At 42.8% G+C, this 16469-nt stretch overlaps 2 protein-coding genes across 4 annotated transcripts; one reads left to right on the top strand and one right to left on the bottom strand.

Annotated features, from left to right (window-relative positions):
* Window positions 1-696: 696 nt before the first annotated feature.
* On the top strand, window positions 697-2636 carry LOC129867811 (insulinoma-associated protein 1a-like). Its single transcript, XM_055941310.1, has one exon. It carries the CDS (start codon window positions 768-770, stop codon window positions 2211-2213), a length of 1446 nt encoding a protein of 481 aa, XP_055797285.1. The 5' UTR covers window positions 697-767; the 3' UTR covers window positions 2214-2636.
* A 4129-nt stretch (window positions 2637-6765) lies between these two features.
* On the bottom strand, window positions 6766-15713 carry LOC129868930 (histone acetyltransferase KAT5-like). 3 transcript variants are annotated; one of them, XM_055943276.1, is made up of 15 exons: window positions 15675-15713; window positions 15501-15567; window positions 15040-15108; window positions 14610-14872; window positions 11938-12006; window positions 11374-11556; window positions 11182-11262; window positions 10389-10454; window positions 9884-10132; window positions 9650-9739; window positions 9412-9552; window positions 9168-9261; window positions 8196-8355; window positions 8015-8096; window positions 6766-7910 (listed from the first exon to the last, which is right to left on the bottom strand). In XM_055943276.1, exons 1-15 carry the CDS (start codon window positions 15696-15698, stop codon window positions 7776-7778), a joined length of 1773 nt encoding a protein of 590 aa, XP_055799251.1. In that variant the 5' UTR covers window positions 15699-15713; the 3' UTR covers window positions 6766-7775. The 3 variants fall into 3 exon arrangements, with proteins under 3 accessions (XP_055799251.1, XP_055799253.1, XP_055799252.1); XM_055943278.1 differs by having other exon boundaries at window positions 14736-14872; XM_055943277.1 differs by lacking the exon at window positions 10389-10454.
* Window positions 15714-16469: the final 756 nt, after the last annotated feature.

Genomic DNA, 16469 nt, shown 5'->3' with positions numbered 1-16469 from the left:
ATGTGATGTGCTTTTGCGCCAGATTGTGGGCATGTGATGGAAATTGTTAATTTCGCTGACAGTGACACGACAGACTGTTTCCATTGTTGAGTCGAGACGTTTGATAGTGAGGATATTGGTTCTGGGTTCTGGTTTGCCCCAACGATGAAGCAGAGTTGATGACGCCTATTAAAATAATTAGGATCCCCTTCACACCAGGGACTGAACAAATCATATGGAGTTATTTTGTGTGTGCTTTTTCTTCTCATAATGTTGAATCACACTTTTTTTTAAAATGAAATTAACATGTTCAAATAGTTGAATGCCCCTGGACGCCTAAATGTAGGCTAAGGTGCATTTGAGCAGAGCATTGAACACTGATCTGCTTAGATTCACTGGTGCTGTGCCTCGTCTGCTCTGCTTCTTTGCCCCCAAACTGACACAAACCTGACTCCCCGCAGGCACTTTTCCCCTCCTTTTGATTCGTGCGTTTCGATGAATGGACGGACGGCTGTGGCACGTGTGTGTTGAATAGAGTCTCAGAGGACATGGGAAGATAAAGGCTGGATAAGTGTGGTATGGCTCTGTGTAATCTACATAATGGCTAGGAACCGTCAAGGACGGGGCAAGTGGTCGGGGTGGGAGTGGGGCGGGGGAAGACAGGGGCCTAGGCAATGGGGGAGGCTGACATCTGCCGCTGTGCTCCTCAGAGACTCCCGGTGGATCATGTTGCCGGGCCTTTCTATTGACGGCTGGACTACTGCCATCTGCGTCCTAACTGACGCACAATGACAGCTTTGGGCCTTTATAAAGACCGAGACAAACGACAGAGGGCCAGTGTGGACAAGTACCGCAGAGAGAACAGGACGCATTACGATTACGCACGCCTCTTTACAATCCCTGGCCTCGACTTTAACAGTGAAAACGTATTGAGGTTGAAGATAACGCGTCGTGTGTGCTTTCTGACAGTCACCATGCCAAAGGGTTTCCTTATAAAACGTTCTAAAAAGGCTGGTCCTGTTTCATACAGGATGCGCGAGGAGGACTTGGCGCTGGTCGCCAACTGTTCACCGCTAGTCGAGAATGCCCCGGTTCATGCACAGCCCTCGGTGTGCCACAACTTTATCAGAGTTCCGAGCCGGGTTATTTTCGGTGGAATGTCAGAGTCTCACTGCGCGCCCTCGCTGAGCCCGACCCGACCTGACAGCGAGGGATATCAGTACCCACCAGCGGACGACGCTCATCAAATGCTCAGCTCTCTTTCTCCTGCTCCAGCAGATACCTTTCCAGAGGCAAATTTGGGAAGCTTCGCCATTGATGGCTCCCCAGTGTCGCCGTCTCTTCCGGAGATGACCACCAGACTGGACACCATGTGCGGGAATGCTAAATATGCAGCAGTGAAGCAGCCTGCCTCCTCCAACGCCAGATCTCCCCATACTAATTCTAAAAAGCGCAAGTCCTCAAGCTCCCCAAACCAAGAGAAGAGGTCCAGCGTCCGACATGAGGTAACCACATCTCCCGTCCTCGGGTTGCGCATTACGGAGGAGGCAGAGGATGAGGTGAAGCAGCGCTCCAACACCAGTAGTCCGCTTGGAGAGTTCATCTGTCAGCTTTGCAAGGAGCGGTACGCGGACCCTCTAACTTTGGCTTTCCACAAGTGCTCTCGCATCGTCCGAGTCGAATATCGCTGCGACGACTGTGACAAAGTTTTTAGTTGTCCCGCTAACCTGGCCTCCCACCGACGTTGGCACAAGCCAAAGGGTTTCCAAGTGGAGAGAGTCTCGTCACAAAGAGAGGAGAGTCGACCTCATACGCCAACAGTCAGATATACGCTCCCACCCTCCACGCCACCCTCAGACTCGGGCTCTGATGAAGAAATTATGTTCAGCTGCCCACAGTGCTCAAAGAAATTTAGAAAACAAGCGTACCTGAGGAAACACCTGGCCTTGCACAACAGGAAAGCAGCTAGTCATCCCCAGAATCAGACTCCTTCCTCTCCTTTGGCCATAGTCACAGACCAACAACACAGCTGCCCGCTCGAGTCCGGCCGGGAATCACCCCAGCCCTCCGCCAAATACGCAGGGACCGAGCGCATCACAAAGGTGACAGGAGAGGTGTTTCCGTGTCGATTTTGTAGGGATAATTTCTTCTCCTCTCCTGGCCTCACCAGACACATCAACAAGTATCACCCAACGGAGCGCAGACAGGTGATAGTTTTGTCCCAAACTATTTAATGACCTCGGGCTTTTGCTTCGGCATTAATGACTTCATTCCGTTTGGACAGAGTTATTGTAAACATTTGTTTCACCTCGCAAACGGACAAACCTCTTTGATGTGAAATGACAAATGTTCCTCCTGAATAGTACAGTTTTGTGTAAATGTATTCTCTTTTTTTATTTTATTTTTTACAAATGTATATTTATCTATAATCGATTATTTATTTGATATTTATTGATTTGTTCATTTAATAATGTATTTGTTTATTTATTTATCTGCCCAGATTTGTATTAATCATGTTGCTTTTGACTGGGTTGATGTGAGCAATGACATAAAAAACAATTACGCATTGCCTCAAATGACCTCTGACCAAATTGTCATACTTTTCCTTGAAACACAATACTATCATGCCGACTTCTTCCTAAAATAATAAAGTATACATCTACTCTGCAATTGTGTATTTATTATATAAAATATCTTATTGTGTTTACTTTTTGTTAGGCTACATCCATTTCTGCAACATCTACTTTCCATACATGCCAACACCAAATCCCCAAATATGCCCTTTATGTAGAGTTGAGGGATCAGGTCTACTTGTGATATGATAGATAGACAATTGAAAAACATGGTCAATGCCATGTCCCCATTTGATATAGAATGTGCCCAACCGACAAATCAATTTCCAACTTTATGCATCGACCTTGACAGTGGTCATTAGGTTCAAGTTCAGGGGAAGCGGGGCAAGGTGCAATATGATAACTGTTAGTCTTTAGTTCAGCCTAGTCTTATAGACTAGAAACAACATAGTACACGTAATCCTGGACACTAAAATGTATATGATACTGTATCATACTAAATGGAGTGTCTCGTATTTACGAACAGAATAATACGAAATGTTCTGAAACCCGGTTGCAGCGTTCTACAGACAGAAGGGGCATTCTTATGGTAAAAAAAAAAAAGTCAGGAATAAGTATTTTGCCTATATTTACGAAAATACGCACGTTTTCATAAACCGTAGTGATTAGCCTATTATCCATTTGAAAATGTAGCCATATTACCATTTCAAAATATGTTGGAAATCTGGCACATAAGTAGGCCCTACTTTTTTAACGCTATTCCAAAATAAATGTAAATGGTTGGAATTGAAATGGCTTCTTATAAAAAGCCAGGGAAGAGTCCTTCATCCATTTTGGCCGCAAGAGATCCTCTCATATCAACTGAAAACAATTGTTGTAAGCTACACTGGTATCATCACGCGCCCTTGTGGTACAAAAACAAATTGCTGCCGCTTGCTTTACACCCCAGAAAAGGGAACTCCCCCTCTCCTTGAGTAGCCTGGACACCAGTCTTTTTTTGCTAACATTCTACTCCTTGCCACTCCTGTCATTTGCCAAAGGCAAAGACTACTCCTTGAGCATAGTGGAGTAGAATTGAATGCATGGAATAGAAAGAATGGTCAAAGAAGTGTTGAGAATAAATAAATCCTGATGAAGCACTGATGTATTCCAGTGGCTTTCTGTACCATACCTCCATGCTGAAGGTTTCATTTTTTTCCAGACAATCAGGTAAATGCTTAGTTTCTTGTTTGTATTCATGAATATTTGACAGATGCCTTAATTACAAGTGTTTGTAATGAAACTGGTAATTGTTGTGAAGATAAAGTAGTAATGGCATGAAGTAATGTTCCCCTGGGAAAAATGAAGTTCCTCTAAGTCTAGCAATACAATATATAATTGTGCCGCCATCAGAAAGTGCTCAAGGTTCCCCACTATGACCCTTTTGGTGGTCATGGCATCAGTAGCATTAGAGGTTGTTACAATAAGAGATTACAGGTTTGATCATGTTTCCATGATACTCTGGTACTCTTCTCTGTGGTGTGTGTGTGTGTAGCGTGGAGTGCAAGATGGAACGTCAACCATCACTAACATACAGGCAGTGACTGGAAAGGTCAAGACTCCCCATAACCCTGTGAGCACTCACTTAGCTTACATACTCACCTACAACATTTTACTTTTACATGGAAGAATGACTTCAGAATCCAGTATTTACAATTCACACTGTCATAAAACCTCTCACGCTGTTGTGTTTGCATGTCTACTGTACGATCATAATCACTCATGATCTGTTATGTAGGCTCACAACAAGCCAGTTCCTGCTTCCATGGTAATCTATTTAATGGAATGTGTGCTGAAAGCTTGAAAATGCTTGTCTGGGGTCGACTCTACTTCAAAAACCCCTGATATGACCTGGTTGGTAGCTGTTTGCATTGGGGGCAGTCGCAAAACCCTCACCAATGTTTTACAACAACAAGAGTGTCCCACTGTTTCACCTATTTTCTATTTTTCTCCTCTGAACTCTGCCTATCTTTCTCTCTCTCCCTCCGACTTTTTCATCATTATCATGAGCCTTGTTGACTTACTGCTGCCACTCATTGAGTCTGAGTAGGGAGCTCCAGTGGAGGCCAGGCATTCACAGTCTTCCTCAAAATCTTCAAAGGGGTTTAGACCATCTGAGCGTTCCGGGTCTTGCGTACCATCCGGTAGGATGCTGAGTGTCTTCCAGCCTTAACTCATTACTCAGACCGACCACCCCTGTTTGATTTCTCATCATAGCACTTCAATGGATGTAAATAACCTATAGTAAATAACCTAGAGTTGAAGTTGAAAGTTTACATACACCTCAGCCAAATACATTTAAACTCAGTTTTTCACAATTCCTGACATTTAATCCTAGTAAAAATTCCCTGTTGTAGGTCAGTTAGGATCACCACTTTATTTTAAGAATGGGAAATGTCAGAATAAAGAATTGTAAAGTGTTTAAACACTGTTTCCCATGCTTGTTCAATGAACCATAAACAATTAATGAACATGCACCTGTGGAACGGTCGTTAAGACACTAACAGCTTACAGACGGTAGGCAATTAAGCTCACAGTTAAGAAAACGTAGGACACTAAAGAGGCCTTTCTACTGACTCTGAAAAACACCAAAAGAAAGATGCCCAGGGTCCCTGCGTGAATGTGCCTTAGGCATGCTGCAAGGAGGCATGAGGACTGCAGATGTGGCCAGGGAAATAAACTGCAATGTCCATACAGTGAGACGCCTAAGACAGCACTACAGGGAGAAAGTACGGACAGCTGATCGTCCTCGCAGTGGCAGACCACGTGTAACACCTGCACAGGATCGGTACATCCGAACATCACACCTGCGGGACAGGTACAGGATGGCAACAACAACTGCCCGAGTTACACCAGGAACGCACAATCCCTCCATCAGGGCTCAGACTGTCCGCAATAGGCTGAGAGAGGCTGGACTGAGGGCTTGTAGGCCTGTTGTAAGGCAGGTCCTCACCAGACATTACCGGCAACAACGTCGCCTATGGGCACAAACCCACCGTCGCTGGACCAGACAGGACTGGCAAGAAGTGCTCTTCACTGACGAGTTGCGGTTTTGTCTCACCAGGGGTGATGGTCAGATTCGCGTTTATCGTCGAAGGAATGAGCATTACACTGAGACCTGTACTGTGGAGCGGGATCGATTTGGAGGGTCCGTCATGGTCTGGGGCCGTGTGTCACAGCATCATCGGACTGAGCTTGTTGTCATTGCAGGCAATCTCAACTCTGTGCTTTACATGACCCTCCAGCATGACAATGCCACCAGCCAGACTGCTCGTTCTGTGCGTGATTTCCTGCAAGACAGGAATGTCAGTGTTCTGCCATGGCCAGCGAAGAACCCGGATCTCAATCCCATTGAGCACGTCTGGGACCTAATGGATCGGAGGGTGAGGGCTAGGGCCATTCCCCCCCAGAAATGTCCGGGAACTTGCAGGTGCCTTGGTGGAAGAGTGGGGTAACATCTCACAGCAAGAACTGGCAAATCTGGTGCAGTCCATGAGATGCACTGCAGTACTTAATGCAGCTGGTGGCCACACCCGATACTATTACTTTTGACCACTCCTTTGTTCAGGAACACTTTATTCCATTTCTGTTAGTCACATGTCTGTGGAACTTGTTCTGTTTATGTCTCAGTTGTTGAATCTTATGTTTATACAAATATTTACACGTGAAGTTTGCTGAAAATAAACGCAGTTGACAGTGAGAGGACGCTTCTTTTTTTGCTGAGCTTATATGAGGACGAGATGCAGTCAATAAAGTCTCCCCTTCACATTACCTGCCTATAGAGCTCCAGTAAACCACAGACGAGAGTTCTATGAAATTGAGTTCCTCAAATTGACCTACAGTGACAATAAGTATGGAAAGAGGTAAGAGACTAAGCGTTCTTTTCTTTGTGCACAAAGACAGCAGAGCACACTAGATACATTTTACTTCCATATAAATGTATGTGTCTGCTGCCTAAGAATGTCTAAACAGCCCAGGAATAGATCTTCTGATTCAGTTCCTAAACCATGTTGTTTTGACCTCCTTTTCAGTCAAATGAGGACATTCAGGGGAATGACCACAAATAGAGAAATAACATGGGTGAAACTTAAAGGAAACCATATTTCTCCATGTAAGTGATGACAACTCAGCCAGATTTTATCCTTTGATAACTCATTAAAGCCATGAAACACAGTAAAAGTGTCCTGGTTTATTAGATGTGTGAAGCCATCTCTCTGTAAGGCTCTTATATCAAATCTCATCTGTTGGTCAGATTTATAGTCTTTTTCAATATAGAGCCAAACATCTAATACAACAATTTGAATCACCCATTCCTTAACTCTAAACCACTTACAAAGAGAAGACGACTATGTAGAATTTACACTTAAATATGAAGGGAAATAGAACAGCTGTCTAACCATTGAACACAATAACAAAGTATGAATCACTTGTTACAAATGAACAGACACAAAAGTACAGTAAATAGTCTCATTAACTTAAATGGTGCGCTATTGTGCCAAACGTGTTAGTTTACATTCCTTTTTTTTTTTTAAAGGACAGACAACTGTAGAGGTATCCAAATATACATTCTTGTAAGAGTTCAACATGGCTTATTTTCTGTACTGAGCATCCCCGCACATCTCATTTAACATACAGAAATGCATCACACCTTTAAAAAAATCCTTTATAAAACAATATATCACAGTATATACAATTACTACTGGTCACAAGCAGTTAGGGGTTAGATCTGTAATTCTCATAGTGCGTTGGATCAATGAGACTGTGGATATGTGCAGTCATTATTCAAGATCACATCCAACACAATAATAGTATTATGTGCTTCTGTAAGTGAAAATAACTAACTAATTACTGACTAGTCCAAGAGTGTTGAAAGCTGAGTAAGACAAATACCAGGAAGGCAAAGAAACAGATGGTAGGAGTCATCTATCCAACATTAATAGATGACCATTCTTACTACTGAGACTAAGCAAATGGATCTACTGTTGCTAGTGACAGAGAGAATCTGGTGAGGGCAATAGGAGGATGGACATGATTCAGAAAAATGAGGCTGAATATAAACACAGTTCTTGTTCATTTGTAAATCTTTGATCCTCTCTGAGGAGACCTGTGTGGTGCTCTTCACACGGAGTGCTTCAGGAAAGTATGCGGTAAGAGAGAAAGAGACCAGGAGAACCAGATAGGGTCCTACCACTTGCCCCTCTTGCTCCAGTCCTTGGGGGTGAAGTGAAGGCATTTGGAGTCGATGCGCAGGTGACGCTTCTGCATTGCCCTCTCATGCCCCTCCACTATGTCCTCCGAAAGAGTCAGGATATACTGGCCCTGAGAAGCAGCCGGGAGAGAAGAGGTTCAAATATGCTGATCAAGATTGCCCTTTCATTTAAAAAAAAAAGTGAAGTGCTGTTCCCTGCACTAGTATCCCTCACCTTATAGTAGTTAATTAGGTTAAGGTACTGAAGTGTAGATATGACATCCTCTTTCTTCACGCTGGTGATCTCGCTGATGTCACTGGAAATACACAAGACGCATGATATTAGGTTACAGAAATAACAGCAGCTTGAGCTATAAAAGAGAACAAGCCGGGAGAACAACAGGACAGAGGCGTACTTAATGGTGATCTGCGGCCGCTCCCCATTGTCTGGCTTGAGGTCCATGAGTATCTCCAGGATGGTCTGGGACCAGTAGGAGCGGTAGGAGAGCAGCCCCAGGTCAGACAGAGGCTTCTCTGGTGTGCCCGTCTTCCCCTCTACCTTAGACAGCTCATAACCTGATGACCAAAAGACAACACCTTCAGTTATGGCATAATGAATGGCCATATTTTAACACACACACAGTATAGACTGTTTGTACAGATTTCTTTTTTATTTATTTCACCTTTATTTAACCAGGTAGGCCAGTTGAGAACAAGTTCTCATTTACAACTGCGACCTGGCCAAGATGAAGCAAAGCAGTGCGACAAAAACAACAGAGTTACACAAACAAACGCACAGTCAATAACACAAAAGAAAAATAGAAAAATCTATGTACAGTGTGTGCAAATGTAGACGAGTAGGGAGGTAGGCAATAAATAGGCCCTAGAGGCAAAAATTATTAAAATTTAGCATTAATAGTTGACTGATAGATATGCAGATGATGATGTATAAGTAGAGATACTGGGGTGCAAAAGAGCAAGAGGGTGTAATAATATGGGGATGTGGTAGTTGGGTGTGCCATTACAGATTGGCTGTGTACAGGTACAGTGATCGGTAAGCTGCTCTGACAGCGGATGCTTAAAGTTAGAGAGGGAGATATAAGTCTCCAGCTTCAGAGATTTTTGCAATTCGTTCCAGTCATTGGCAGCAGAGAACTGGAAGGAAAGGCGGCCAAAGGAAGTTTCGGCTTTGGGGATGACCAGTGCAATATACCTGCTGGAGCGCGTGCTACGGGTGGGTGTTACTATGGTGACCAGTGAGCTGAGATAAGGCGGGGCTTTACCTAGAAAAGACTTAAAGATGACCTGGAGCCAGTGGGTTTGAACGCTCTAAATCCTAAATTACAATCCACGTTTTAAAGTCAATAACTTTTTACTGGTTCACTTACTGAACTCAATGAGCAATTTGCCGTAGCCTCTCCGCTGGTAGGGAGGTAAGGTGAGGATACAGGCCACGTTGTAATCTTCCGTCGACTCTTTCTCCTGCGCACCGAAAAAGAGAGTAAGTCTGCTGCATTTTCAACATGTCTAAAGGGTTGGTTGTAATGTCAAGTATTACACAGTATTATTGCTTATCTTCATGAGCAACGGGTTTAACTGCAAGCACCAGGTGATAAGAAGCATTTCCTGTACCTTGGAGAAGTAGCCCACTATGTGGAAGCCCTTGGAGTCGTACTCTGTCATGACGTAGAAGAGGAAGGGGTCTGTGTCATAGTACAGCGTCTTGTGGTCCAGGAAACACTTGGCCAGTAAACACAGGTTCTGAGAGTATGTCTGGCAAACATGAAAGAAACAAGAGTTGTTAAGCGAGAAACTCATTACAGTGACGAGGTGTGACCAGGCAGCATGGAGGATCATGGACATTACTCACTTTGTTTTTTCTGCCATCTATTTCAAAAAAGGAGATGGTGCCCTTGCGGTAGATCTCATTGCCAGGGGGATGCCGAAGATTACACTTGGTCTGGATGAGAGGAGGAGAATAATACGTGATGACATGTTCTGCAGCTCAAAAGCAATACTACGACTGCACAGCAACCCTCTCCCCTCTGGCTCTTGTATTGGTGTTACATACATTTCATTGAGATATTCCAATCTAGTGTCTCACCAGATGCCTCTGCAGACACTTGAGGCTCTTGAGGTACTTCAAGCAGAACTCACAGAGGTAGAGAATAGGCAATGTGGTCAGTTCCTGTGGGTAGGGCGAGAAGTACCAGGGCTTCAGCCTGTGGCGGCCCAGTTCAATGCAGTCAATGTTCTTCATACGCGTGACAATGTCGTCATGGCTACGGTCTGACACCAGACTGCCAGTCATGCGAGGGGTGGAGGGGATGCCATCAGAGCTGTCCTGCGAGTCCTGATGCAAGATGGTAGGAAGGGAGCAGCAGAAAGGAAGAGAATGATATTATTCCATTATCTGATACATCGCTTAGAATCTTGTCAAAATAAAAGGCAACTAATAAAGATGAAATAACTGATTAAAAATAGGGAGCATTCCTTACAAAGCTTTCACATGAAATACCAAAGGTCTGATTGAAGGCCATAACCTTTAAAATAATTCCATAAACAAAGAGAGACAGGCAAACAGGCAATGAAAAGGAAATGAGACGGACCTCTCCTGGCTGCAGATAGACATTGGCACACCGAGGGCTGTTGTTATACTGGAAAACCTTTATTATCTAGCAGAAAAACACAAGCGGACGAGGGCTTTTGGACACTGATTTAAGAGGGAAGGAAAATTATTATTGTTTATACTAATTTTATCAATGTGGGAAGATTCAGGAGTTAAAGGTCACCAGGGAGATTTCTGCATATATTATATTGACCTGTTCTTTATTTCTTTGTTAATTTGGGAGGGATATCTTAACATTAAAACAGAAAGGGGAAGGCAATAATTCACAAAGGTTAATAATTCCAGAATTCACACACAATTATGTAAAATGCAGTTTCGCCTTCTCACACTATCACTAGCTACAATGCTGCAAGTAACATGGTTGAAAATGTGCTTGTGCTGATACCAACATTGAATTGACTTGCTCAGATCACTGTCTAACAGAAAGCATATAACCATGAAAGGTAAACGTATAGGACTAGGAAAGTACGATCCTGTTAGTCAACGCTAATCTAGTATAGTAAGGGCCCTATCGCTAACTGGGTATTAGTGACATCCATAACAAGTTTGTCCTGTATTAAAATCTGTTTTCCTTTAGACGTGTTCAAGCTAAAAGGATGCTGACGCAATTTCTAAAAACAGAAGAATGACTTGTTGATGCCAGTATGTTGCTAAAGTGTGTTACTCTACAAATGTGAATGATGGGAGAAGATACGGTGGTCTACAGTTGAAATGAGGGCAAATAATGACTTGGTTAAAGAAGCCATGCCCATAAGCCCTAAAGTGTTCCATACCTCATCGGTTCCCCCGCAGTTGGGGGGCTGCTTCCTCTTCCTGCCTGGCTGATTGGGCATGGGGCGACGGGCAGTACCATTCTGGGATCATTTGAAAAGGGGGGAATTAAGAAATCAAACACCAACAGAGTAATAGTGGGAGACTAGCGATTGATCATTACCGAAACACAAAGTTATCAAATGTTGGTTTACCGTGGTGAGAGAGGTAAGCTGCTCATGGTCATCGCGAGCATTGGATTTGAGGTTGAAGGTGTTGGTGTCCCTTACAGCAGGGTAAACAGACGCCTGGGAGGCTTCAACCGAACCTGGCAAGGATGGCACGGGGGTTGCCGGGGACACTTGTGTTGCCAGGGACACAGACTCTGCTTTCCTCTTCTGTATGAGAGATGAAACATGGGCAGACATGAGAAAAAGCTTTGGAGCAACTGAAAATAATGAATATTTAAAGATTATGTTGATGGGATTTCAAATCCCAACCCCACCACAGGCATAACAGGTGTTCTAGCTATATTTTACATGACCAGACAGTTATATACTAGGTCCGGGACAAACCCCCCCACACAGTTATCAATATCACTAGAAATCACCTACTTTAAGATGTTTCTCCTTCATTTTAGAATTATACAACTGTAGGAGTTCTTACATAAATGTGTTTGTTGTCGTTACTATTCAAATGTAGCTATGAACCCATTCTGACTCTGTGGACCAAACAGGTCTTAATCATGGCTGTGTAGAATGGGTAAATTGATGCTGTACCGGCGTGGGGAGAGTTTTGCCTCTGGAAGGAGCTGTGGCAGTTTGAAGGTTGAGGTCTAGACTCTTCCTCTGAATTTGAACAGAAAGAAGGGGGATTAACTGACAGTCACACTCAAACAATGCGCTGTATTATCACTTCAACTTACGTTATTCATTGAACATTGTAATAAATGCCTAATCAATAACCCAGTCAAGATAGCATACACTTGAGTAGATCAAAACAAAAACATACAGTTTGCAGAGACTGGACATTATTTAAAAATAGAATGACCTAATAAAAGGTCAAGACAATAGAAACCTGTTTATGTTTTATAATAAACTTAGGCCGGACAAAGTTGAATTACTGTTTAATGGATGCCCCGCCTCACTTTTCTCCACACCCCCCCCAAAATAAAAAAAATAATAAGCAAAGAGGCACTGAGTTTGAAGGTGGGCCTTGAAATACATCCACAGGTACACCTCCAATTGACTAAAATTATGTAAATTAGCCTATCAGAAGCTTCTAAAGCCATGACATCATTTTCTGGAATTTTCCAAGCAGTTTAAAGGCACAGTTAACTTAGTGTATGTAAACTTCTGACCCACTGGAATTGTGATACAGTGAATTATAAGTGAAATAATCTGTCTGTAATCAATTGTTGGAAAAATTACTTGTGTCATGCACAAAGTAGATGTCCTAACCGACTTGCCAAAACTATAGTTTGTTAACAAGAAATTTGTGGAGTGGTTGAAAAAACGAGTTTTAATGACTCCAACCTAAGTGTATGTAAACTTCCGACTTCAACTGTATGCGGCTCATTGTTTATAATGCACTGTCCGTTCTCCCTTGAGGCTTTCCCAAGTTGATGCCCAAGAGACCAAACAGCCTGAGATCATGTTCGAGCCTCAGATTGGATAGTGAAAGACACACGCTGGCACCGGCAGGCGACGTGCAGATGTTTAATTTCTCTCTCATGACAGAAGTCATCGCAAAGTCCTACTATTTATGTGTCCAGGTTAAACGTGGGACATCCCTCATTATAAACAAACAGTCAATTAAATCAATGGTTATTGCATCATTTTTCAGATCTATCGGAAGCGATTAATAGATGAAACAATATAATTTAACCAATTGACTGGCTAGAGATCAGGGTATTCATCAGCAAAGACGCAGTGCAAGCTGATAGTATTTTGGACAACCAAATTGAGTGTCAAAATGATTGATGAAATCGAAGTGTGTCAGCTGTATGGTGATTTGCGATTCATAACTTACATTTTACCGGTACTACCAGTAGTAGTAGGCCAAGCGATAACACCACGACGGAATGCGTTTGAAGTGATGATGCGCCGCCGAGAACAGCTAACATGTCCAGTAAAGTACATCGCCAGTGGCACGCACACAGATCAGCAGGTGGGGGCTTTTCGTGGCAGCCAGACGAGACAATCGAAGGAGGATGCGGTGAGCAAAGTTACTGGGCTCGAATTTAGTCACGCTTGATCTATATAGATTGATGCTTCCAATTGTGCATGTTATAAACAACTTTTTTTTTTAATGATGATAGGTTATACACTATGGCTGGATTTCTGTATATATTTCCAATGCTACATTCATTTGGCAGACCTAACTTTATTGACCCTCTTTCTACAAGGCCTAATCATATTTGTATGAATATTTTGATAACACCTATAGGCTATAGAGATGCATTGATGAATAATGAACTCATTATTATGCATCAACATTTTAATTTAATTAAAAATGTAATGGTTAGTTATTCTTGAATTTGTTAAGACTACCACAATGTGGTAAAGTACTGTTATTCCTTATCACCTTAACTATTTTTTTGTTTAGTTTTTTTTGCTTGCTCGCCTCACTTTTCTGGGGGGAAATCCGTTAAACAGTCTGGCCTTAGGCTAAAACATATGGGAAGGGGGAAGGGGACTCGCATCTGAATGTAACCACCGCATGCCACAATAACACTAAAGTTCTTCACAAAAATGATTTGAATGCATTTAAATGGTTTGAAACTTGTCTGCCTGTTGAACACACATCCTCAGCCTTCTATAGGAATTTAACGACTGCATAGGACTATGTTTTGGATGACTGGCTGCGAAAGCTTATTACATTTACATTTACATTTAAGTCATTTAGCAGACGCTCTTATCCAGAGCGACTTACAAATTATTGAATTGTTTTATTTCTGCCTTTTCTATTCCAGACATTCTGAAATTCACTAAAGCATCCCATGTATGTAACTTTAGTCTTTCACTTTTCAATGATTCCAAACATTTTGTCTGGCCTTAGGCTAAAACATATGTAAATGCATTTGTATATCAGCCAACAGAAGGCAAGACCAGAGAAACGTTATTTCATACAAATCTTGAATTAAGCTACTGGAAGTAGCATTTCACAGATCTTTGAAATGATTCATGAAGCACAAATTGCCAGGTCTATCATTTCATCATGTTCATTGGTCTAATTTAACTAAAATATCATAGCTCCAAAAAACTGCAGACCAAATGGTGGTGATAACAATTGGGTTGTATAGTAGAATAGTTGTTTAACAAAAATAGCTTTCCAACATCTCAGCATTAAGTATTAACCACAACTGCAGGAAAGGAACATTGGTTATAATGTAGATGGCAAGCAACAGGGTACAATTGCCAGGATTGGGCTTAAGACACTACTACCAAACCTGAGCTTGTTGTTGCAACACTTGAAAGTCTGGTAGAGAAGTTTTGGTGGGTATAGACTTCTGCTGGGCTTGCGGCTGTGGGGGCCTGCTGGGGGTATGTTGGGGGCCAGCTCCGGCCGCTCTTACCACTTCGCTCTCCGGGGAGCTGGGCCGCGACCCCGGAAGCCCGTTCTTAGTGGGCGTTTTAGCTTCCTTCTTAGGGAACTGGAGCTTCTTCACGTCAAGCCTGTCCGGCGTAACCCACTCATCCAGACGCTTGTTGACTTTAAACAAGCAGAGGCACAAACACATATACACACACCTGAGTTGATCTCTAGTCAAATGTTTGCCAACTTGACATTTACGCATATCTGCGTCTTCTGTCAATATCACTGATGGCAATGTTGGAGTTTTACACTCACATTTACATGATGAAGTATAGGATACTCACAGTCAATATAGTGGACATAGTAGAGTTTTCTCCCTGGGATCTCTTTCACACTGAGAATTTCAGCCAAGGCTGCAAGAAAAACATCACACGACATGACAGATCTAGAAACCTATCCAATCTGTGGGTCTCTTCGCTATCTGAATTTATACATTGGCTACGAAGCTAGCTAGCAAAGTTTTTGTCTACAAAACACAACATCGTTACGTTAAAGGGAGCTAACTTCAGCATAGTTACAGAATCAAAATATGTATCTAGCTAACGTTAATGCTTTCGTAACTGATAGACAATTAGTAAACAATTGAAATCTCCATTAAACGTCACCAGTGCCTTTGTTTACTATGTGCCACTACCGTGACTAGCCGCTTGTGTTTTCAAACATTCAGTCATGACAGTTGTTTTATTAAGCAGCTATTAACGTTTGCGCCAGCTACCCTAGTGGTAGCCAAGAGGACGATACTCACGCCACTCATCTTCGTTTTCCTGATTTTTTCTAAGAACAGGGAGCCTACAGCCCTCGACAACACCGACCTGTCGAAAGATAAGATATTGAAAATATATATTCACGAAAGTTGAGCGTACACATCTGGATATAAACGTTGTAGTTGTATAATGACTTGGGACTATCGAGTACCCACCGACGAATCCGCCATTTTGGTCATCTGCGAACGTACAATGTAGAAGCGCGCAAGTAGTTATGGGAAAATGGCCTGCTCAATGGTTCTGGGTATGTTCGAGGGAGTCAATTGTTTACGCAGCATTGATGCTAGGCGTTTACTTCACTATCATCGGAAGACTACTAAAAGTACTGGCTACATGTACATAATCACAAGAACCATGTCCCCAGTCTTAAACTAAAACGAGTAGTATGCATAGTCAAATCAAAGTGTATTGGTCACATACACAGATTTTCAAATGTTATCACAGGTGCAGCGAAATGCTTGCGTTTCTATCTCTAACAGTGCAGTAATAATTCTTAGCAATACGCACATAATTCAAAAAGTAAAAATTAAGAAATATCAGAACGAGCAATGTCAGATGTCAGAGTCCGGAATAATATATATTACAGACTCTGACATTGCTGGATGGAAGCGGGATGAAAAGGCCGTGGCTTGGGTGGCTGAGGACCTTGATTGACCTTCTTGGCCTTCCTGTGATAGCAGGTGCTGTAGACGTCCTGGCAGTCAGTGTGCCCCCGATGATGAGTTGGGCAGACCGTACCACCCTCTGCGGTTGTGGACGGTGGAATTGCCAAACCAGGCAGTGATACAGCCCGACAGGATGCTCTCAATGGTGCACCTGTAGAAGTTCGTATCTGAGCTAATAATTCACTAACTAGCAAAGAATATTAACAAATGTGCGCATGTGGCTACATGCAAATTTCGCGTTGATCTCAAAACAAGCACGTAATAATCGCGACAGCTCATGCTGTA

The sequence above is a fragment of the Salvelinus fontinalis genome, chromosome 13, assembly GCF_029448725.1.
Source record: "Salvelinus fontinalis isolate EN_2023a chromosome 13, ASM2944872v1, whole genome shotgun sequence".
Classification (NCBI taxonomy): Eukaryota; Metazoa; Chordata; class Actinopteri; order Salmoniformes; family Salmonidae; genus Salvelinus; species Salvelinus fontinalis.
This window is presented reverse-complemented; position numbering and strand designations above follow the sequence as displayed.

Coding starts and splice junctions, on each gene's coding strand:
- LOC129867811 (XM_055941310.1), top strand. CDS start 768: ATGACAGCTTTGGGCCTTTATAAAGACCGAGACAAACGACAGAGGGCC.
- LOC129868930 (XM_055943276.1), bottom strand. CDS start 15,698: ATGACCAAAATGGCGGATTCGTCG. Junction 12,007..14,609: donor TGTTGCAACAACAAGCTCAG/GTTTGGTAGTAG, acceptor GTTCAAATTCAG/AGGAAGAGTCTAGACCTCAA. Junction 7,911..8,014: donor ACCTAATTAACTACTATAAG/GTGAGGGATACT, acceptor GCTGCTTCTCAG/GGCCAGTATATCCTGACTCT.